Here is a 20,666-nt window from a genome sequence, read left to right on the forward strand (position 1 = left end):
TGCAAGGCGGGAGTGCGGCGGTTTAGGGGTTAATACATTTATTAAAGTGGCGGCGATGTCCAGTTGGCAGATTAGGGGTTAATAAGTGTAGTTAGGTTGCGGCGACTTTGGGGGCGGCAGATTAGGGGTTAATAAATATAATGTAGGTGTCGGCGATGTTAGGGGCAGCAGATTAGGGGTTCATGAGTATAATGTAGGCGGCGGCGATGTCCGGTCGGCAGATTAGGGGTTTAAAAAATGTATTATAGTGTTTGCGATGTGGGGGGGCCTCTGTTTAGGGGTTAATAGGTAGTTTATGGGTGTTAGTGTACTTTTTATCACTTTAGTTAAGAGCTTTATGTTACGGCATTAGCCCATAAAACTCTTAACTACTGACATTTAAATGCGGTAGGAGTCTTGACAGGAGAGGGTGTACCGCTCACTTCTTCCAAGACACGTAATACCGGCGTTAGGAAAATCCCATTAAAAAGATAGGATATGCAATTGCCGTAAGGGGATTTGCGGTAGCCTCGAGTCGTGTAAGAAAAGTGAGCGGTAGACCCTTTCCTGTCTGACTCGTAATACCAGCGGGCGTTAAAAAGCAGCGTTGAGACCTCTCAACGCTGCTTTTTAAGGATAACGCCAAACTCGTAATCTAGGCGATTGTTATCAAGGATGCATAATGCAGAAATTATATGATCTAACAAATGTACCTCCAAACATAAGATTACTGTACCTTTGATCTCATTGTCTGCAAGGTTGATGTGTTCAATACTGCTGACAGCCAGTAACATCTCTGGGAAATGCTGGAACTTGTTCCTGGATAGATTGATAGACTTTAGCTGAGTGAGGCCACAGACTTCATCCGGGAGCTTTAGCATATTGTTGCCTTCCAAGGTGAGATCTAACAAAAGAAAAAGTGAAATCAGTAAATTGCACGAGACAACTGCCCTCTGCTTGCTGGTGTACAGCGCTTATTAAGGCCTCTATGCTTGCTGGTGTACTGCGCTTATTAAGGCCTCTATGCTTGCTGGTGTACAGCGCTTATTAAGGCCTCTATGCTTGCTGGTGTACAGTGCTTTTTAAGGCCTCTATGCTTGCTGGTGTACAGCGCTTATTAAGGCCTCTATGCTTGCTGGTGTACAGCGCTTATTAAGGCCTCTATGCTTGCTGGTGTACAGCGCTTATTAAGGCCTTTATGCTTGCTGGTGTACAGCACTTATTAAGGCCTCTATGCTTGCTGGTGTACAGCGCTTATTAAGGCCTCTATGCTTGCTGGTGTACAGTGCTTATTAAGGCCTCTATGCTTGCTGGTGTACAGCTCTTATTAAGGCCTCTATGCTTGCTGGTGTACAGGGCTTATTAAGGCCTCTATGCTTGCTGGTGTACAGCGCTTATTAAGGCCTTTATGCTTGCTGGTGTACAGGGCTTATTAAGGCCTCTATGCTTGCTGGTGTACAGCGCTTCTCAAGGCCTCTATGCTTGCTGGTGTACAGCGCTTATTAAGGCCTCTATGCTTGCTGGTGTACAGCGCTTATTAAGGCCTCTATGCTTGCTTGCGTACAGCGCGTATTAAGGCCTCTATGCTTGCTGGTGTACAGCGCGTATTAAGGCCTCTATGCTTGCTGGTGTACAGCGCTTATTAAGGCCTCTATGCTTGCTGGTGTACAGCGCGTATTAAGGCCTCTATGCTTGCTGGTGTACAGCGCTTATTAAGGCCTCTATGCTTGCTGGTGTACAGCGCTTATTAAGGCCTCTATGCTTGCTGGTGTACAGCGCTTATTAAGGCCTCTATGCTTGCTGGTGTACAGCGCTTATTAAGGCCTCTATGCTTGCTGGTGTACAGCGCTTATTAAGGCCTCTATGCTTGCTGGTGTACAGCGCTTATTAAGGCCTCTATGCTTGCTGGTGTACAGCGCTTATTAAGGCCTCTATGCTTGCTGGTGTACAGCGCTTATTAAGGCCTCTATGCTTGCTGGTGTACAGCGCTTATTAAGGCCTCTATGCTTGCTGGTGTACAGCGCTTATTAAGGCCTCTATCCAAGTCCTAAATAACCTTGAAAGGTACAGGGGAAGGTTCGGTTGCGGTGAGCGCAGGAGCAGTTTGTATTTAACTAACAGAATATGAAGAAGACCGTAGGAACAAAGGGGGATTTTATTATGAATACCAATTATTATTATTATTAATAATTCCCAACACATTATACAACATTGAGCATTATTTGTTTGTATATTAAATGAATTAAATGTGCTTTAAGACCTGGAAATATAATGAAATAAAAGATCTAAAAAGCTTCTATCACAAAGGGAAAACGCTGCATGTGTTAGCAGAATGAGAAATTCTACCCTTGTGTGACACTTTACTAGAGGTGAGACCGGATGTGCCTCAGTAGAACAGCAGAAGAGTTGATAAAGAAACTACTCAGAAGTAAGAACATACATGCACAAGGGCAGTATACTTTAGTACAGTCACCTGCGGCGATGACCTGAACGTCAGCAGTCACAAGGGCTATCAGGGTAGTAGGAGCGAGCACGCTACTGGGAGTAAGGTAGCAGAAATAGCATACGCTTGCCTTTGTCAGTAAGATCCGAGCACCTACAGCCCTGGAAGCCCCTGAGATGGCTGATGGAAAGGGTTTGGCCACTGCTGCAAAGGGGTTAAGAAAGAGAAATAAAAGCTTTAAAGCAGGGGTCAGCAACCTTCCCATGATGCTGAGATACTCTTTAGGCTGTCTGAGCATCATGGGAAATGTAAGTCCAAAACATCTGGGGCGTCAAGGTTGCTGGCCCCTGCTTTAAAGGGACATGAAACTCAAAATGAATATTTCATGATGTAGATACAACTTGCAACTTAAAGAAAAAAATAATCTTACTTCTGTTATCAAATGTAATTCTTTCTATTGGTCTGCTTTGTTGTAAACTTAGCTCTTTTCCATAAGAGCATACTGAGTTAGGTTGAACACTATATGCTTGCAACAATGTTTGGAATAAAATTATACATGTAACACTCAAGACATGGGTACACTCCTGAGCCTACCTCAGTATGCAGCCATATAAGGGATAACACAGAAAATGTACTAACATGTCCCTTTAAGGTAATTCTTGCACAGACTAGAGGAAAATGTACTAACATGTCCCTTTAATGTAATTCTTGCACAGACTAGAGATAAATGTACTAACATGTCCCTTTAATGTAATTCTTGCACAGACTAGAGGAAAATGTACTAACATGTCCCTTTAATGTAATTCTTGCACAGACTAGAGGAAAATGTACTAACATGTCCCTTTAATGTAATTCTTGCACGGACTAGAGGAAAATGTACTAACATGTCCCTTTAATGTAATTCTTGCACAGACTAGAGGAAAATGTACTAACATGTCCCTTTAATGTAATTCTTGCACAGACTAGAGGAAAATGTACTAACATGTCCCTTTAATGTAATTCTTGCACAGACTAGAGATAAATGTACTAACATGTCCCTTTAATGTAATTCTTGCACGGACTAGAGGAAAATGTACTAACATGTCCCTTTAATGTAATTCTTGCACGGACTAGAGATAAATGTACTAACATGTCCCTTTAATGTAATTCTTGCACAGACTAGAGGAAAATGTACTAACATGTCCCTTTAATGTAATTCTTGCACAGACTAGAGGAAAATGTACTAACATGTCCCTTTAATGTAATTCTTGCACAGACTAGAGGAAAATGTACTAACATGTCCCTTTAATGTAATTCTTGCACAGACTAGAGATAAATGTACTAACATGTCCCTTTAATGTAATTCTTGCACAGACTAGAGGTAAATGTACTAACATGTCCCTTTAATGTAATTCTTGCACAGACTAGAGGAAAATGTACTAACATGTCCCTTTAATGTAATTCTTGCACGGACTAGAGGAAAATGTACTAACATGTCCCTTTAATGTAATTCTTGCACGGACTAGAGGAAAATGTACTAACATGTCCCTTTAATGTAATTCTTGCACTGACTAGAGGAAAATGTACTAACATGTCCCTTTAATGTAATTCTTGCACGGACTAGAGGAAAATGTACTAACATGTCCCTTTAATGTAATTCTTGCACAGACTAGAGATAAATGTACTAACATGTCCCTTTAATGTAATTCTTGCACGGACTAGAGATAAATGTACTAACATGTCCCTTTAATGTAATTCTTGCACGGACTAGAGGTAAATGTACTAACATGTCCCTTTAATGTAATTCTTGCACGGACTAGAGGAAAATGTACTAACATGTCCCTTTAATGTAATTCTTGCACGGACTAGAGGAAAATGTACTAACATGTCCCTTTAATGTAATTCTTGCACGGACTAGAGATAAATGTACTAACATGTCCCTTTAATGTAATTCTTGCACGGACTAGAGATAAATGTCGGATGATGAACAAGAACTGAGGAATATGATGCTGGTAGCAGAGCTCGTGCACAGGATCATTACTGCCCTTATCGAGTGACCATTATCCGCTAACGTCCCACTACAGAACATTCAGGAACAATACGCTACAGAAAACTCTAAAGCAAAGCGGCAGGAGCCCAGGAACGTGAGATCTAACGATATCCTGTGCATTAAATACGCTTAGATCAGAGCATCTCAGCTCGTCCTTATGGCTGCTAAACACAGCAGATATTATGTTACCGGTCTGTGATTATCAGACGCTATGTCGCTTTACCTGACTTCCCTGACTTTACCTTGCTTGTGTAGGAAATTGCATTAAATGTTATGGGCGCAATCTGATATACGGCGCAGGTTTTGGTGCAAGCGTGGAAACCTGCGCCGCCTGTAGTTTTAGCTCGCAACTCGAGCTATCTCATATACGGCGCCGTCAGATGCTAAAGTGCCGTAAGTCTGACAAACAAGCGATGTCCAGAAATTTGCGTAAGTACAAATTTCTGCATTCGCCAGTGACTTACGGCACTTTAGAAACTGCCGCCGCATAAAAAAAAACTGACTAAAATATTAAATCTCCCGTAACTGTCTAACACGCCTCCCAAACATAGCCCAACACGTATACCCCTCTATCCGCAATCCCCCTCTCACTCCTAACAATAAATATATTAACCCCTAAACCGCCGCTCCCGGACCCCGTCACCAGCTACATTAACTATATTACCCCCTAATATGATCCCCCTACACCGCCGCCACCTATTTTAACTATACTAACCCTAATGTGAGCCCTTACCCCGCCGCCACCTACATTATATGTACTACCCCCTAATCTGATCCCCTTACACTGCCGCCACCTCTATTAAATATATTAACCCCTAATCTAATCCCCCTACACCGCCGCCACCTACATTAAATGTCTAACCCCCTAATATGATCCCCCTACACCGCCACCACCTATTTTAAAATTATTACCCCCTAATGTGAGCCCCCTACCCCGCCGCCACCTATTTTAACTACATTACCCCCTAATCTAATCCCCCTACCCCGCCGCCACCTATATTAAAATGATTAACCCCTAATCTAATCCCCCTACCCCGCCGCCACCTATTTTAAAATGATTAACCCCTACTCTAATCCCCCTACACCGCCGCCACCTATAATAAATGTATTACCCCCTAAAATACTAAAATGTCCCTACCCTAAACTAAATTACAAATAGCCCTGAAAAGGGCCTTTGCAGGAAATTGCCCCAAAGTAACCAGCTCTATTACCAGCCCTTAAAAGGGCCTTTTGCGGGGCATTGTCCCAAAGTAATCAGCTCTTTTACCTGTAATCTGACCCCCCTACACCGCCGCCACCTATATTAAATATATTAACCCCTAATCTAATCCCCCTACACCGCCGCCACCTATATTAAATATATTAACCCCTAATCTGACCCCCCTACACCGCCGCCACCTATATTAACTATATTAACACTAATTATATTAGGGTTAATATAGTTATTATATTATATATATATATATTATTAATATAGTTAATAATTAATATAGTTATTATATTATATATATTAACTATATTAACCCTATCTAACCCTAACACCCCTAACTTAATTATTATTGCAATAAATCTAAATAATATTAATCTTATTAACTAAAATATTCCTATTTAAAACTAAATACTTACCTATAAAATAAACCCTAAGATAGCTACAATATAACTATTAATTACATTGTAGCTATTTTAGGGTTTATATTTATTTTACAGGTAACTTGGTATTTATTTTAACTAGGTACAATACCTATTAAATAGTTAATAACTATTTAATAGCTACCTAGTTAAAATAATTACCAATTTACCTGTAAAATAAATCCTAACCTAAGTTACAAATACACCTACACTATCAATAAATTAAATAAACTACAATTATCTAAACTAAAATATAATTAAATACACTAAACTAAATTACAAAAAACAAACACTAAATTACAAAAAATAAAAAAAGATTACAAGAATTTTAAGCTAATTACACCTAATCTAAGCCCCCTAATAAAATAACAAAGCCCCCCAAAATAAAAAAATGTCCCTACCCTAAACTAAATTACAAAAAGTAATCAGCTCTATTACCAGCCCTTAAAAGGGCCTTTTGTGGGGCATTGCCCCAAAGTAATCAGCTCTTTTACCTGTGAAAAAAAAGAACAACCCCCCCATTACAACCCACCACCCACACACCCCTACTCTAAAACCCACCCTATCCCCCCTTAAAAAAACATAAGTCTAACCCCCAAGTGCTCCTTACCTGTCCTGAAGACCGGCGGAGAAGGTCCTGTTCCAGGCGAAGAAGTCTTCTTCCAGGCGGCAACCTCTTCTTCTTCCAGGAACAAGCCGGCGCCGAGCGGAGGAGTTGAAGACCGATGACCGCGGAGCTGAAGACCGTCCTCCCTGGAACTGAAGACCGGCGATGCAGGAACTGAAGATCGGCGATGCTGGAACTGAAGACCGGAGCCATGGAGCGTGGAGGATCTTCTTCATACGATCGCCGCCATACACTGAATCGGAATTCAAGGTACGCGATTAAAAATGGCGTCCCTTGAATTCCTATTGGCTGATTTGAGCCTTCAAATTCAAATCAGCCAATCGGATGAGAGCTACTTTAATTCTATTGGTTGATTTGAATAGCCAATAGAATAAGAGCTACTGTAATTCTATTGGCTATTCTAATGCCAATAGAATTACAGTAGCTCTTATTCTATTGGCTAATCAAATCAGCCAATAGAATTAAAGTAGCTCTCATCCGATTGGCTGATTTGAATTTGAAGGCTCAAATCAGCCAATAGGAATTTAAGGGACGCCATTTTTAATCGCGTACCTTGAATTCCAATTCAGTGTACGGCGGCGATCGTATGAAGTGGATCCTCCACGCTTCATGGCTCCGGTCTTCAGTTCCTGCATCGCCAGTCTTCAGTTCTAGGGAGGATGGTCTTCAGCTCCGCAGTCATTGGTCTTCAACTCCTCCGCTCCGCGCCGGCTGGTTCCTGGAAGAAGAAGAGGTCACCGCCTGGAAGAAGACTTCTCCGCCTGGAACAGGACCTTCTCCGCCGGTCTTCAGGACAGGTAAGGAGCACTTGGGGGTTAGACTTAGGTTTTTTTTTAAGGGGGGATAGGGTGGGTTTTAGAGTAGGGGTGTGTGGGTGGTGGGTTGTAATGTGGGGGTGTTGTTGTTTTTTTTCACAGGTAAAAGAGCTGATTACTTTGGGGCAATGCCCCACAAAAACATAATTTATGTAAGAACTTACCTGATAAATTCATTTCTTTCATATTAGCAAGAGTCCATGAGCTAGTGACGTATGGGATATACATTCCTACCAGGAGGGGCAAAGTTTCCCAAACCTCAAAATGCCTATAAATACACCCCTCACCACACCCACAATTCAGTTTAACGAATAGCCAAGAAGTGGGGTGATAAAAAAGTGCGAAAGCATATAAAATAAGGAATTGGAATAATTGTGCTTTATACAAAATCATAACCACCACAAAAAAGGGCGGGCCTCATGGACTCTTGCTAATATGAAAGAAATGAATTTATCAGGTAAGTTCTTACATAAATTATGTTTTCTTTCATGTAATTAGCAAGAGTCCATGAGCTAGTGACGTATGGGATAATGACTACCCAAGATGTGGATCTTTCCACACAAGAGTCACTAGAGAGGGAGGGATAAAATAAAGACAGCCAATTCCTGCTGAAAATAATCCACACCCAAAATAAAGTTTAACGAAAAAACATAAGCAGAAGATTCAAACTGAAACCGCTGCCTGAAGTACTTTTCTACCAAAAACTGCTTCAGAAGAAGAAAATACATCAAAATGGTAGAATTTAGTAAAAGTATGCAAAGAGGACCAAGTTGCTGCTTTGCAGATCTGGTCAACCGAAGCTTCATTCCTAAACGCCCAGGAAGTAGAAACTGACCTAGTAGAATGAGCTGTAATTCTCTGAGGCGGAGTTTTACCTGACTCAACATAGGCAAGATGAATTAAAGATTTCAACCAAGATGCCAAAGAAATGGCAGAAGCTTTCTGGCCTTTTCTAGAACCGAAAAAGATAACAAATAGACTAGAAGTCTTACGAAAAGTTTTCGTAGCTTCAACATAATATTTCAAAGCTCTAACAACATCCAAAGAATGCAACGATTTCTCCTTAGAATTCTTAGGATTAGGACATAATGAAGGAACCACAATTTCTCTACTAATGTTGTTGGAATTCACAACTTTAGGTAAAAATTCAAAAGAAGTTCGCAACACCGCCTTATCCTGATGAAAAATCAGAAAAGGAGACTCACAAGAAAGAGCAGATAATTCAGAAACTCTTCTGGCAGAAGAGATAGCCAAAAGGAACAAAACTTTCCAAGAAAGTAATTTAATGTCCAATGAATGCATAGGTTCAAACGGAGGAGCTTGAAGAGCTCCCAGAACCAAATTCAAACTCCAAGGAGGAGAAATTGAACGATTCTCTCTTCAGAAGAGGCCAAAACTGAAGAGCTCTGAAAATTGCACGGAGTTCCAAAATATTGATCGGTAATCTCACCTCCTGAGATTCCCAAACTCCTTGTGCCGTCAGAGATCCCCACACAGCTCCCCAACCTGTGAGACTTGCATCTGTTGAAATTACAGTCCAGGTCGGAAGCACAAAAGAAGCCCCCTGAATTAAACGATGGTGATCTGTCCACCATGTTAGAGAGTGTCGAACAATCGGTTTTAAAGATATTAATTGAGATATCTTCGTGTAATCCTTGCACCATTGCTTCAGCATACAGAGCTGAAGAGGTCGCATGTGAAAACGAGCAAAGGGGATCGCGTCCAATGCAGCAGTCATAAGACCTAGAATTTCCATGCATAAGGCTACCGAAGGGAATGATTGTGACTGAAGGTTTCGACAAGCTGTAATCAACTTTAGACGTCTCTTGTCTGTTAAAGACAGAGTCATGGACACTGAATCCATCTGGAAACCCAGAAAGGTTACCCTTGTCTGAGGAATCAAAGAACTTTTTGGTAAATTGATCCTCCAACCATGATCTTGAAGAAACAACACAAGTCGATTCGTATGAGATTCTGCTAAATGTAAAGACTGAGCAAGTACCAAGATATCGTCCAAATAAGGAAATACCACAATACCCTGTTCTCTGATTACAGACAGCAGGGCACCGAGAACCTTTGTAAAAATTCTTGGAGCTGTAGCTAGGCCAAACGGCAGAGCCACAAACTGGTAATGCTTGTCCAGAAACGAGAATCTCAGGAACTGATAATGATCTGGATGAATCGGAATATGCAGATATGCATCCTGTAAATCTATTGTGGACATATAATTCCCTTGCTGAACAAAAGGTAAGATAGTCCTTACAGTTACCATCTTGAACGTTGGTATCCTTACATAATGATTCAATATTTTTAGATCCAGAACTGGTCTGAAAGAATTCTCCTTCTTTGGTACAATGAAGAGATTTGAATAAAACCCCATCCCCTGTTCCGGAACTGGAACTGGCATAATTACTCCAGTCAACTCTAGATCTGAAACACATTTCAGAAATGCTTGAGCTTTTACTGGATTTACTGGGACACAGGAAAGAAAAAATCTCTTTGCAGGAGGTCTCAACTTGAAACCAATTCTGTACCCTTCTGAAACAATGCTCTGAATCCAAAGATTGTGAACAGAATTGATCCAAATTTCCTTGAAAAAACGTAACCTGCCCCCTACCAGCTGAGCTGGAATGAGGGCCGCACCTTCATGTGGACTTAGAAGCAGGCTTTGCCTTTCTAGCTGGCTTGGATTTATTCCAGACTGGAGATGGTCTCCAAACTGAAACTGCTCCTGAGGATGAAGGATCAGGCTTTTGTTCTTTGTTGAAACGAAAGGAACGAAAACGATTATTAGCCCTGTTTTTACCTTTAGATTTTTTATCCTGTGGTAAAAAAGTTCCTTTCCCACCAGTAACAGTTGAAATAATGGAATCCAACTGAGAACCAAATAATTTGTTACCCTGGAAAGAAATGGAAAGTAAAGTTGATTTAGAAGCCATATCAGCATTCCAAGTTTTAAGCCATAAAGCTCTTCTAGCTAAAATAGCTAGAGACATAAACCTGACATCAACTCTGATAATATCAAAAATGGCATCACAGATAAAATTATTAGCATGCTGAAGAAGAAGAATAATATCATGAGAATCACAATGTGTTACTTGTTGCGCTAAAGTTTCCAACCAAAAAGTTGAAGCTGCAGCAACATCAGCCAAAGATATAGCAGGTCTAAGAAGATTACCTGAACACAGATAAGCTTTTCTTAGAAAGGACTCAATTTTCCTATCTAGAGGATCCTTAAACGAAGTACCATCTGACGTAGGAATAGTAGTACGTTTAGCAAGGGTAGAAATAGCCCCATCAACTTTAGGGATCTTGTCCCAAAATTCTAATCTGTCAGACGGCACAGGATATAATTGCTTAAAACGTTTAGAAGGAGTAAATGAATTACCCAAATTATCCCATTCTTTGGAAATTACTGCAGAAATAGCATTAGGAACAGGAAAAACTTCTGGAATAACCACAGGAGCTTTAAATACCTTATCTAAACGTTTAGAATTAGTATCAAGAGGACCAGAATCCTCTATTTCTAAAGCAATTAGTACTTCTTTAAGTAAAGAACGAATAAATTCCATTTTAAATAAATATGAAGATTTATCAGCATCAACCTCTGAGACAGAATCCTCTGAACCAGAGGAATCATCAGAATCAGAATGATGATGTTCAGTTAAAAATTCATCTGTAGGGAGAGAAGTTTTAAAAGATTTTTTACGTTTACTAGAAGGAGAAATAACAGACATAGCCTTCTTTATGGATTCTGAAACAAAATCTCTTATATTATCAGGAACATTCTGCACCTTAGATGTTGAAGGAACTGCAACAGGCAATGGTACTTTACTAAAGGAAATATTATCTGCTTTAACAAGTTTGTCATGACAATCAATACAAACAACAGCTGGAGGAATAGCTACCAAAAGTTTACAGCAGATACACTTAGCTTTGGTAGATTCAGCACTTGACAGCGATTTTCCTGTAGTATCTTCTGACTCAGATGCAACGTGAGACATCTTGCAATATGTAAGAGAAAAAACAACATATATATAAAGCAAAATTGATCAAATTCCTTAAATGACAGTTTCAGGAATGGGAAAAAATGCCAAAGAACAAGCTTCTAGCAACCAGAAGCAATAAAAAATGAGACTTAAATAATGTGGAGACAAAAGTGACGCCCATATTTTTTCGCGCCAAATAAGACGCCCACATTATTTGGCGCCTAAATGCTTTTTGGCGCCAAAAATGACGCCACATCCGGAACGCCGACATTTTTGGCGCAAAATAACATCAAAAAATGACGCAACTTCTGGCGACACGTATGACGCCGGAAACGGAAATAGAATTTTTGCGCCAAAAAAGTCTGCGCCAAGAATGACGCAATAAAATGAAGCATTTTCAGCCACCGCGAGCCTAACAGCCCACAGGGAAAAAGTCAAATTTTAAGGTAAGAAAAATGTTAAATTAAAATGCATTATCCCAAATATGAAACTGACTGTTTGAAAATAAGGAAAGTTGAACATTCTGAGTCAAGGCAAATAAATGTTTGAATACATATATTTAGAACTTTATAAATAAAGTGCCCAACCATAGCTTGGAGTGTCACAGAAAATAAGACTTACTTACCCCAGGACACTCATCTACATATAGCAGATAGCCAAACCAGTACTGAAACGAGAATCAGCAGAGGTAATGGTATATATAAGAGTATATCGTCGATCTGAAAAGGGAGGTAAGAGATGAATCTCTACGACCGATAACAGAGAACCTATGAAATAGACCCCTTAGAAGGAGATCACTGCATTCAAATAGGCAATACTCTCCTCACATCCCTCTGACATCCACTGCACGCTGAGAGGAAAACCGGGCTCCAACTTGCTGCGGAGCGCATATCAACGTAGAATCTAGCACAAACTTACTTCACCACCTCCATCGGAGGCAAAGTTTGTAAAACTGAATTGTGGGTGTGGTGAGGGGTGGATTTATAGGCATTTTGAGGTTTGGGAAACTTTGCCCCTCCTGGTAGGAATGTATATCCCATACGTCACTAGCTCATGGACTCTTGCTAATTACATGAAAGAAAGGCCCTTTTAAGGGCTGGTAATAGAGCTGATTACTTTTTGTAATTTAGTTTAGGGTAGGGACATTTTTTATTTTGGGGGGCTTTGTTATTTTATTAGGGGGCTTAGATTAGGTGTAATTAGCTTAAAATTCTTGTAATCTTTTTTTATTTTTTGTAATTTAGTGTTTGTTTTTTGTAATTTAGTTTAGTGTATTTAATTATATTTTAGTTTAGATAATTGTAGTTTATTTAATTTATTGATAGTGTAGGTGTATTTGTAACTTAGGTTAGGATTTATTTTACAGGTAAATTGGTAATTATTTTAACTAGGTAGCTATTAAATAGTTATTAACTATTTAATAGCTATTGTACCTAGTTAAAATAAATACCAAGTTACCTGTAAAATAAATATAAACCCTAAAATAGCTACAATGTAATTAATAGTTATATTGTAGCTATCTTAGGGTTTATTTTATAGGTAAGTATTTAGTTTTAAATAGGAATATTTTAGTTAATAAGATTAATATTATTTAGATATTATAGATTTATTGCAATAATAATTAAGTTAGGGGTGTTAGGGTTAATATAGTTAATATATATAATATAATAACTATATTAACCCTAATATAATTAGGGTTAATATAGGTGGCGGCGGTGTAGGGGGGTCAGATTAGGGGTTAATATATTTAATATAGGTGGCGGCGGTGTAGGGGGATTAGATTAGGGGTTAATATATTTAATATAGGTGGCGGCGGTGTAGGGGGGTCAGATTACAGGTAAAAGAGCTGATTACTTTGGGACAATGCCCCGCAAAAGGCCCTTTTAAGGGCTGGTAATAGAGCTGGTTACTTTGGGGCAATTTCCCGCAAAAGGCCCTTTTCAGGGCTATTTGTAATTTAGTTTAGGGTAGGGACATTTTAGTATTTTAGGGGGTAATACATTTATTATAGGTGGCAGCGGGGTAGGGGGATTAGATTAGGGGTTAATCATTTTAAAATAGGTGGCGGCGGGGTAGGGGGATTAGATTAGGGGTTAATCATTTTAATATAGGTGACGGCGGGGTAGGGGGATTAGATTAGGGGGTAATGTAGTTAAAATAGGTGGCGGCGGGGTTGGGGGCTCACATTAGGGGGTAATAATTTTAATAGAGGTGGCGGCGGTGTAGGGGGATTACATTAGGGGTTAATAATTTTAATGTAGGTGTGCAGCGGTGTAGGGGGATCACATTAGGGCGTTAGACATTTAATGTAGGTGACGGCGGGGTCCGGGAGCGGCGGTTTAGGGGTTAAACACTTTATTAGAGATTGCGGCGGGGGATTGCGGTTGACAGGTAGATAGACATTGCGCATGCGTTAGGTGTTAGGTTTTATTTTGCAGGTAGTTTAGGGAGTTACGGGGCTCCAATACTCAGCGTAAGGCTTACTACGCCTGCAATTTGCGGCGAGGTGAAAATGGAGTAAGATTTCTCCATTTTCGCCACGTAAGTCCTTACGCTGTATATTGGATACCAAACTGCGCGGGTTTGGTATACCTGTCTTTGGGCCAAAAAACTACGGCCGAAGGCAGAAATATACAAGCGTAACTTCTAGGTTATGCCGTATATGTGATACCAAACCAGCGGGCGACGCTGCATATCGGATTGGGCCCTATATGTTTGGGGACAGATACTGGAAAATAAACTAGATTTGTCTACTAGTTTGTAGATTGCAAAACAAGAGAAGAAATGTGCTGTGTGCATAACCCCAGGTTTAAAGGGAAGTACTGTAAAATACCAACTGCAGAGTATAAAAGGAATGAAAGGAAACTGATCCTTCGGGTCATTTTTGTATATGAAAAAGCAGTTGGGCTGAGCCTATAGGGAGAGATGCCTTCTCTTATCACTTTGTATACACATACAGGCTTCCAGATCTTATCTCTGTCTGTATACAAAAAACAGTACCTAGCTAGAGAACTAATAACATTTCAGTACTTATCTCTCCCACTGGGAGTGTGATTTCTTCTGCTGGCTCCTATTTACTTACCCAATACTACAGTATTAAAATTTCAGTATAGGTGGCGGCTTAACAGGCAAAACATCTATTTAAAAAGAAACAATAAAGGTAAAGAAGCTATTTGTATACAATTAAATACTTTCCTTCAGATATAATGGACCTTTGGAAATACATTAAAAGGACAGTCTAGTTCAAAATAAACTTATGATTCAGATAGGAAATGTAATTTTAAAACAACTTTCCAATTTACTTTTATCACCAATTTTGCTTTGTTCTTTTGGTACTCTTAGTTGAAAGCTAAACCTAGGAGGTTCATATGCTAATTTTGTAGCCCTTGAAGGCAGCATCTTATATGAATGCATTTTGACAGTTTTTTACCACTAGAGGGTGTTAGTTCATGTGTGTCATATAGATAACATTGTGCTCATGCCCGTGAAGTTACCTAGGAGTCAGCACTGATTGGCTAAAATGCAAGTCTGTCAAAAGAACTGAAATAAGGGGGCAGTCTGCAGAGGCTTAGATAAAAGGGAATCAAAGAGATAAAAAGTGTATTAATATAACAGTGTTGGTTATGAAAATTTAGGGAATGGGTAATAAAGGGATTATCTATCTTTTAAAACAATAACCATTCTGGTGTAGACTGTCCCTTTAATAGGAAGAACATTTTACAAACAAAAGGACCCAGCATTTCTCAGTTCCAGTCAAGTGATAGATCAGGGACAAAGCAAATTTGTGTTTAGTTTGTTGGACATGAGGGTTAGGTCTGATCATAGAAAATAAAAAGCCTAAACTTATTTAAATGTAGCAACTTTGTTTTCTTGTAGTCAGATAATTTGTAAAGATCTCAGTATATACTGATTTACTGGCACAAGGAAGTAATGCCGCACACAGATATGTATATACTGATTTACTGGCACAAGGAAGTAATGCCGCACACAGATATGTATATACTGATTTACTGGCACAAGGAAGTGATACCGCACACAGATATGTATATATAGGCTTACCAGAAGTCCCACTTTTACTGGGATTGTCCCGGTTTGGATGCGCTGTCCCAGTGTCCCACCCAGTTGTTCATTCTGTCCCAGTAGGGTTGCCACCTCCAGGTTTCAAATCATGTGTCCGGGTTTCCCAGACACATTATTCAAAATGACTTGACTGTGGCTCTCCAGCATATTTGGATGCTGGTACTTTGTTACATACAGCCCTGCTTCCTTCAAAGTTTACATTCAGTAATACAGGCTGAGTGAGCAGCATAGGTTTTTTTTTAATTTTGTAGTACTACTTGGTTTATTTTTCTAAGAATTTAACACCCCCCCATCCCTGGTGACATTGCTGGTAATACACCTTTAGGGGAATCATATGGGTCTGACTAGGAAGCACAGACAGGAAGGATTTTTGGCCTGGATCTTGCTTTACTTCATGCAGGATAGCATTTTGGCTATAATCTTCCTGCATTATGGTATAGAGTAGCCTCTTAAACAGCTTTAGCAGGTACATGTTTCTTTTTTACTGTCATTCAATATTGTATTTATGCCTTACCAGTATTTGGCTCTGTTCCTTAATTAGACACATAAAACACATATTACTCTGCAGATATTACATTGTGAAATTGATAATTATGAAAGTGATAATTATGCTTGATGTTTGGCATTATTTAGAAACTGAGATTTAGATTAATGATTTATTTGCCATGACAACATAATGGTGCCTTTTTAACTAGGGGGTGGTGTTATGGTCTATTTAAACTGTGTGATTCACTTGTTTGACTGAGGAAGGGTAGAGGATCCACAAAACATTACACACATAAAAGCTACTACTTTAAAAGGACCAGTAATTGCCACACACCCTTGACCACGCTCCTGACCACACCCCCACTGGCACCGCACCAGGTGGTCCCAGTTTCACCTCTAAAAATTATGGTAAGCCTATGTATATACTGATTTACTGACACAAGGAAGTGATACCGCACACAGATATGTATATACTGATTTACTGACACAAGGAAGTAATGCCGCACACAGATATGTATATACTGATTTACTGACACAAGGAAGTGATACCGCACACAGATATGTATATACTGATTTACTGGCACAAGGAAGTGATACCGCACACAGATATGTATATACTGATTTACTGACACAAGGAAGTAATGCCGCACACAGATATGTATATACTGATTTACTGGCACAAGGAAGTGATGCCGCACACAGATATGTATATACTGATTTACTGGCACAAGGAAGTAATACCGCACACAGATATGTATATACTGATTTACTGGCACAAGGAAGTAATGCCGCACACAGATATGTATATACTGATTTACTGGCACAAGGAAGTGATACCGCACACAGATATGTATATACTGATTTACTGACACAAGGAAGTGATACCGCACACAGATATGTATATACTGATTTACTGGCACAAGGAAGTGATACCGCACACAGATATGTATATACTGATTTACTGGACACAAGGAAGTAATGCGCACACAGATATGTATATACTGATTTACTGACACAAGGAAGTAATGCCGCACACAGATATGTATATACTGATTTACTGACACAAGGAAGTGATACCGCACACAGATATGTATATACTGATTTACTGGCACAAGGAAGTAATACCGCATACAGATATGTATATACTGATTTACTGACACAAGGAAGTGATACCGCACACAGATATGTATATACTGATTTACTGGCACAAGGAAGTGATACCGCACACAGATATGTATATACTGATTTACTGGCACAAGGAAGTGATAGCCGCACACAGATATGTATATACTGATTTACTGACACAAGGAAGTAATGCCGCACACAGATATGTATATACTGATTTACTGACACAAGGAAGTGATACCGCACACAGATATGTATATACTGATTTACTGACACAAGGAAGTGATACCGCACACAGATATGTATATACTGATTTACTGGCACAAGGAAGTGATGCCGCACACAGATATGTATATACTGATTTACTGACACAAGGAAGTAATGCCGCACACAGATATGTATATACTGATTTACTGACACAAGGAAGTGATACCGCACACAGATATGTATATACTGATTTACTGGCACAAGGAAGTAATACCGCATACAGATATGTATATACTGATTTACTGGCACAAGGAAGTGATGCCGCACACAGATATGTATATACTGATTTACTGACACAAGGAAGTAATGCCGCACACAGATATGTATATACTGATTTACTGACACAAGGAAGTGATACCGCACACAGATATGTATATACTGATTTACTGGCACAAGGAAGTAATGCCGCACACAGATATGTATATACTGATTTACTGGCACAAGGAAGTGATACCGCACACAGATATGTATATACTGATTTACTGGCACAAGGAAGTAATACCGCACACAGATATGTATATACTGATTTACTGGCACAAGGAAGTGATACCGCACACAGATATGTATATACTGATTTACTGACACAAGGAAGTGATACCGCACACAGATATGTATATACTGATTTACTGGCACAAGGAAGTAATGCCGCACACAGATATGTATATACTGATTTACTGGCACAAGGAAGTAATGCCGCACACAGATATGTATATACTGATTTACTGGCACAAGGAAGTAATGCCGCACACAGATATGTATATACTGATTTACTGGCACAAGGAAGTAATGCCGCACACAGATATGTATATACTGATTTACTGGCACAAGGAAGTGATACCGCACACAGATATGTATATACTGATTTACTGACACAAGGAAGTGATACCGCACACAGATATGTATATACTGATTTACTGGCACAAGGAAGTGATACCGCACACAGATATGTATATACTGATTTACTGACACAAGGAAGTGATACCGCACACAGATATGTATATACTGATTTACTGACACAAGGAAGTGATACCGCACACAGATATGTATATACTGATTTACTGACACAAGGAAGTGATGCCGCACACAGATATGTATATACTGATTTACTGACACAAGGAAGTGATACCGCACACAGATATGTATATACTGATTTACTGATACAAGGAAGTAATGCCGCACACAGATATGTATATACTGATTTACTGACACAAGGAAGTGATGCCGCACACAGATATGTATATACTGATTTACTGACACAAGGAAGTGATACCGCACACAGATATGTATATACTGATTTACTGGCACAAGGAAGTGATACCGCACACAGATATGTATATACTGATTTACTGCACAAGGAAGTAATACCGCACACAGATATGTATATACTGATTTACTGGCACAAGGAAGTGATACCGCACACAGATATGTATATACTGATTTACTGGCACAAGGAAGTGATACCGCACACAGATATGTATATACTGATTTACTGGCACAAGGAAGTGATACCGCACACAGATATGTATATACTGATTTACTGGCACAAGGAAGTGATACCGCACACAGATATGTATATACTGATTTACTGGCACAAGGAAGTGATACCGCACACAGATATGTATATACTGATTTACTGGCACAAGGAAGTGATACCGCACACAGATATGTATATACTGATTTACTGGCACAAGGAAGTGATACCGCACACAGATATGTATATACTGATTTACTGACACAAGGAAGTAATGCCGCACACAGATATGTATATACTGATTTACTGGCACAAGGAAGTGATGCCGCACACAGATATGTATATACTGATTTACTGGCACAAGGAAGTGATACCGCACACAGATATGTATATACTGATTTACTGGCACAAGGAAGTGATACCGCACACAGATATGTATATACTGATTTACTGGCACAAGGAAGTGATACCGCACACAGATATGTATATACTGATTTACTGACACAAGGAAGTGATACCGCACACAGATATGTATATACTGATTTACTGACACAAGGAAGTGATACCGCACACAGATATGTATATACTGATTTACTGAGCACAAGGAAGTGATACCGCACACAGATATGTATATACTGATTTACTGACACAAGGAAGTGATACCGCACACAGATATGTATATACTGATTTACTGGCACAAGGAAGTGATAGCCGCACACAGATATGTATATACTGATTTACTGGCACAAGGAAGTGATACCGCACACAGATATGTATATACTGATTTACTGGCACAAGGAAGTGATACCGCACACAGATATGTATATACTGATTTACTGGCACAAGGAAGTGATACCGCACACAGATATGTATATACTGATTTACTGGCACAAGGAAGTGATACCGCACACAGATATGTATATACTGATTTACTGGCACAAGGAAGTGATACCGCACACAGATATGTATATACTGATTTACTGGCACAAGGAAGTGATACCGCACACAGATATGTATATACTGATTTACTGGCACAAGGAAGTGATACCAGCACACAGATATGTATATACTGATTTACTGGCACAAGGAAGTAATGCCGCACACAGATATGTATATACTGATTTACTGGACACAAGGAAGTAATCCCGCACACAGATATGTATATACTGATTTACTGGCACAAGGAAGTGATGCCAGCACACAGATATGTATATACTGATTTACTGGCACAAGGAAGTAATGCCGCACACAGATATGTATATACTGATTTACTGGCACAGGAAGTGATGCCGCACACAGATATGTATATACTGATTTACTGGCACAAGGAAGTGATACCGCACACAGATATGTATATACTGATTTACTGGACACAAGGAAGTTATACCGCACACAGATATGTATATACTGATTTACTGACACAAGGAAGTTGATGACCGCACACAGATATGTATATACTGATTTACTGACACAAGGAAGTGATACCGCACACAGATATGTATATACTGATTTACTGACACAAGGAAGTGATACCGCACACAGATATGTATATACTGATTTACTGGCACAAGGAAGTAGATACCGCACACAGATATGTATATACTGATTTACTGGCACAAGGAAGTGAATACCGCACACAGATATGTATATACTGATTTACTGGCACAAGGAAGTGATACCGCACACAGATATGTATATACTGATTTACTGGCACAAGGAAGTAAT

The 20,666-nt window shown here is 39.5% G+C and overlaps 1 protein-coding gene across 1 annotated transcript in view; it reads right to left on the reverse strand.

Annotated features, from left to right (window-relative positions):
* Nucleotides 1–20,666, reverse strand: part of LRRC20 (leucine rich repeat containing 20) — a 1,047,913-nt gene that overhangs the window by 591,835 nt on the left and 435,412 nt on the right. The window contains exon 4 of the mRNA XM_053691936.1: nucleotides 716–883. Coding sequence (XP_053547911.1) covers nucleotides 716–883 — 168 coding nt within the window. The remainder of the gene's footprint in view (nucleotides 1–715; nucleotides 884–20,666) is intronic.

The sequence above is a fragment of the Bombina bombina genome, chromosome 9 (genome assembly GCF_027579735.1).
Source record: "Bombina bombina isolate aBomBom1 chromosome 9, aBomBom1.pri, whole genome shotgun sequence".
NCBI classification, from domain to species: Eukaryota; Metazoa; Chordata; class Amphibia; order Anura; family Bombinatoridae; genus Bombina; species Bombina bombina.